At 35.5% G+C, this 2,673-nt stretch overlaps 1 protein-coding gene across 1 annotated transcript in view; it reads right to left on the bottom strand.

Moving 5' to 3' along the window:
- txndc5 (thioredoxin domain containing 5) overlaps nt 1–2,673 on the bottom strand; it is a 19,252-nt gene that overhangs the window by 5,522 nt on the left and 11,057 nt on the right. The window contains exons 5-7 of the mRNA XM_016555158.1: nt 1,764–1,879; nt 1,586–1,672; nt 477–626 (exon numbers count right to left, since the gene is read on the bottom strand). Coding sequence (XP_016410644.1) covers nt 477–626; nt 1,586–1,672; nt 1,764–1,879 — 353 coding nt within the window. The remainder of the gene's footprint in view (nt 1–476; nt 627–1,585; nt 1,673–1,763; nt 1,880–2,673) is intronic.

Here is a 2,673-nt window from a genome sequence, read left to right as displayed (position 1 = left end):
ATTTTTACTGTTCTTCAATGTTTAATTTATGTTTGAATAAATCCAAGTTTTTAATGACAACCACCATTTAAATCCCCAACTAAAAAAAAAAAAAAAAAAAAACGAGAACTCTGAAACAGAGCTCTTGATAGACACTATTTAGCCATCCAACAATTCCAGCCAGCCAAAATCCCTTTATAAAAGGCAAGCTTAGACAGGAAAGCCAATTAACAAAACAAAATAACAGCTCTTTAAGTTCCCCGCCCACCAACCCACGCGCACGCACACATGCACATTTGCATCAGCAGGAGGAAATAGCTGCTCTGCCCATAATTACTACCTCGGTTTCAAGATGCAGATTTGTGTCTACGGGCCAAATTCTGCAGCTCGCTGTTCAAACATCTGCCCGCACACACAAACGAATCAAATCTCTATGGTGCCAAGCAGGAAACTGCAAACAAAACCTGTACTGTGTGAAAATTCAAACAGACACCCACCTCTTGTTTTTCAGGTTCAGCGCTAGGTGGGATTTCGTGAGCGTGCTCCTCCTCTTTCGCAGGTTCATCTTTAGATTCAGCAGCTTTTACCTGATTATCAACAAACTCTTTAAATGAGTCCAGATCACGCTTTCCTCTGTACTGATCAACCTGAAAACACACGGCATGTGCACGGTTACTGTTATTTTTTAGTGTAAACACTATGACAACTATCAGACTTTTATTACCATACTTAATTCATAACATCTAGTTACAATTTGATTCGCTTATTTGGGAACATTACGATTTTATAAGTGAAAAATAGTGCATGGTGGTTCATGGTTGTGAGGATGTAGGAAGCATAGAAAAAGTAACAGAATATCTGAAAAGAAAAAGAAAAAAGGGTAACATCTGGGGTAAGGTTTTTTTTTTTTTTAAGTTATTCAGCAAAGACACATTGAACTGATCAAAAGGGACAGCAAATAATGACTACATGTTCTTTTGAACATTGCATTCATCTCAGTTCCCATAAAAATGTATAGCAGCAGATTAAGCAACTTCCAGTATTGATGATGATAATAAATATTTCTTGAGCACCAAATAAGCATATTAGAATGATTTCTGAAGCATCGCGTGACATTGAGTAGTAGTATATTTTTATTTAATGCCATGTCAGCATCTTAGGCTATTTTCATGGTAAAAAACTAGTCAAAAAATGCAAGTATAACAAATACAATAAAGACCAGCAAACAAACAAACATGTTATATTACACAAGATTTTTTACATTAACATATGATAAAAATTCTAAAACTTTTCCTGGCAAAATTATACTAAATAACTCTTTAAGTGAGTTTTGCGTGACATTGAAGATGAGTACTGAAAATTCAGCTTTGCCATCACAAGAATAAATTACATTTTAACACATTAAAATAGAAAATAGTTCATTAAAATTGTAGTATTTCGCAGTATTGCCGTTTTAATATATATTAATCAAAAAAATGCAGTCTTGAGTATGAGACTTTCAAAAAAAATAAAAATAAAAAATCTACCAACCCCAAACTTTTGAACAGTATAATGTATACACATTAATACACATCATAAGAAATTATGCCACTCTAGATTTTCTTACCTTCTCTCCATCAGTGAAGAAGAGCAGCGTGGGATAACCACGAACCTGATTATTTGAACACACCTCGTAGTGCTGTGTGCAATCCACCTTTAGCAAGCAAAATATGTCAATATCAGAAAACAGAAGTCAATTTGCAGTATAGAAAAAACACGAGAGAAACCACAATGGCCTCTCTCACCTTGCCGATCTTGACACTGTCTGAATGCTCAAAACTGGTGGCGAGCTGTTCCCATGTTGGAGCCATGGCTTTGCAGTGCCCACACCATGGTGCAAAGAACTTCACAAAGTGAGAACCTGTAGAGGTGAATTACAGGGTTACAGCCTCAAAATGCAACAAGAATCCGTGTCTGAAGTAGGATAACACATAAAAACATAATGGCTTTAATCATAACTGATCAAAATTATCACAGACTGCAGAAAATATGGTGTTGCAGGCTGCACATTTATGCACAATGAGAAGAGAATTTACAGTGTCATCTCACAGCCAATCTACACAACAGTCATGCCACCCACAACCGTATGATGTTACAAGAAACGTCATGAATTGTGTGAATTATGTGTACACACAGTACAGCCATAAAATGTGGAAATATATTAATTTGGCATGATGTGTACAATAAATTAATATGTATAATAAAAACTTTTGGTGAGCACCCTATTAGGGTTAAGCAACATCATTAACATGTGCTTCCAACATCTGAAGGTGGGAAACATAAACAGTTCTGTCAAAGCCAGAGCATCATTTCCTGCCTCTCCTCCAAAGAGGAATAATTTATTTGGCTAACGGAAGGAACATGTAACATTAAAAGGGTGTATGAGAACAGGGCTGAATCTGTATCAAAGCCAAGACCATAATTCACCTCTGCTGCCAAATTTATTGTCATAGAGAGAACATTATGGGAATAACCCCAATTAAAATCCTGATGGGTGCTCAATGAAACTGTGGAAATGCAGGAGCTCTTATCTTTTACAGCCACACATAATGAGTGATTACCGGATGTCTTTAAATGTAAATACTGCAAAGAAAACAATTTGAATACTACTACTACACAAAATATATATATATATATATTTTTTTTTATTTTTTT

The sequence above is a fragment of the Sinocyclocheilus rhinocerous genome, unplaced genomic scaffold (genome assembly GCF_001515625.1).
Source record: "Sinocyclocheilus rhinocerous isolate Xijiao unplaced genomic scaffold, SAMN03320098_v1.1 scaffold286, whole genome shotgun sequence".
Lineage (NCBI taxonomy): Eukaryota > Metazoa > Chordata > Actinopteri > Cypriniformes > Cyprinidae > Sinocyclocheilus > Sinocyclocheilus rhinocerous.
Note: the sequence above shows the minus strand (reverse complement) of the source record. Positions and strands in the feature narration are given on the sequence as shown.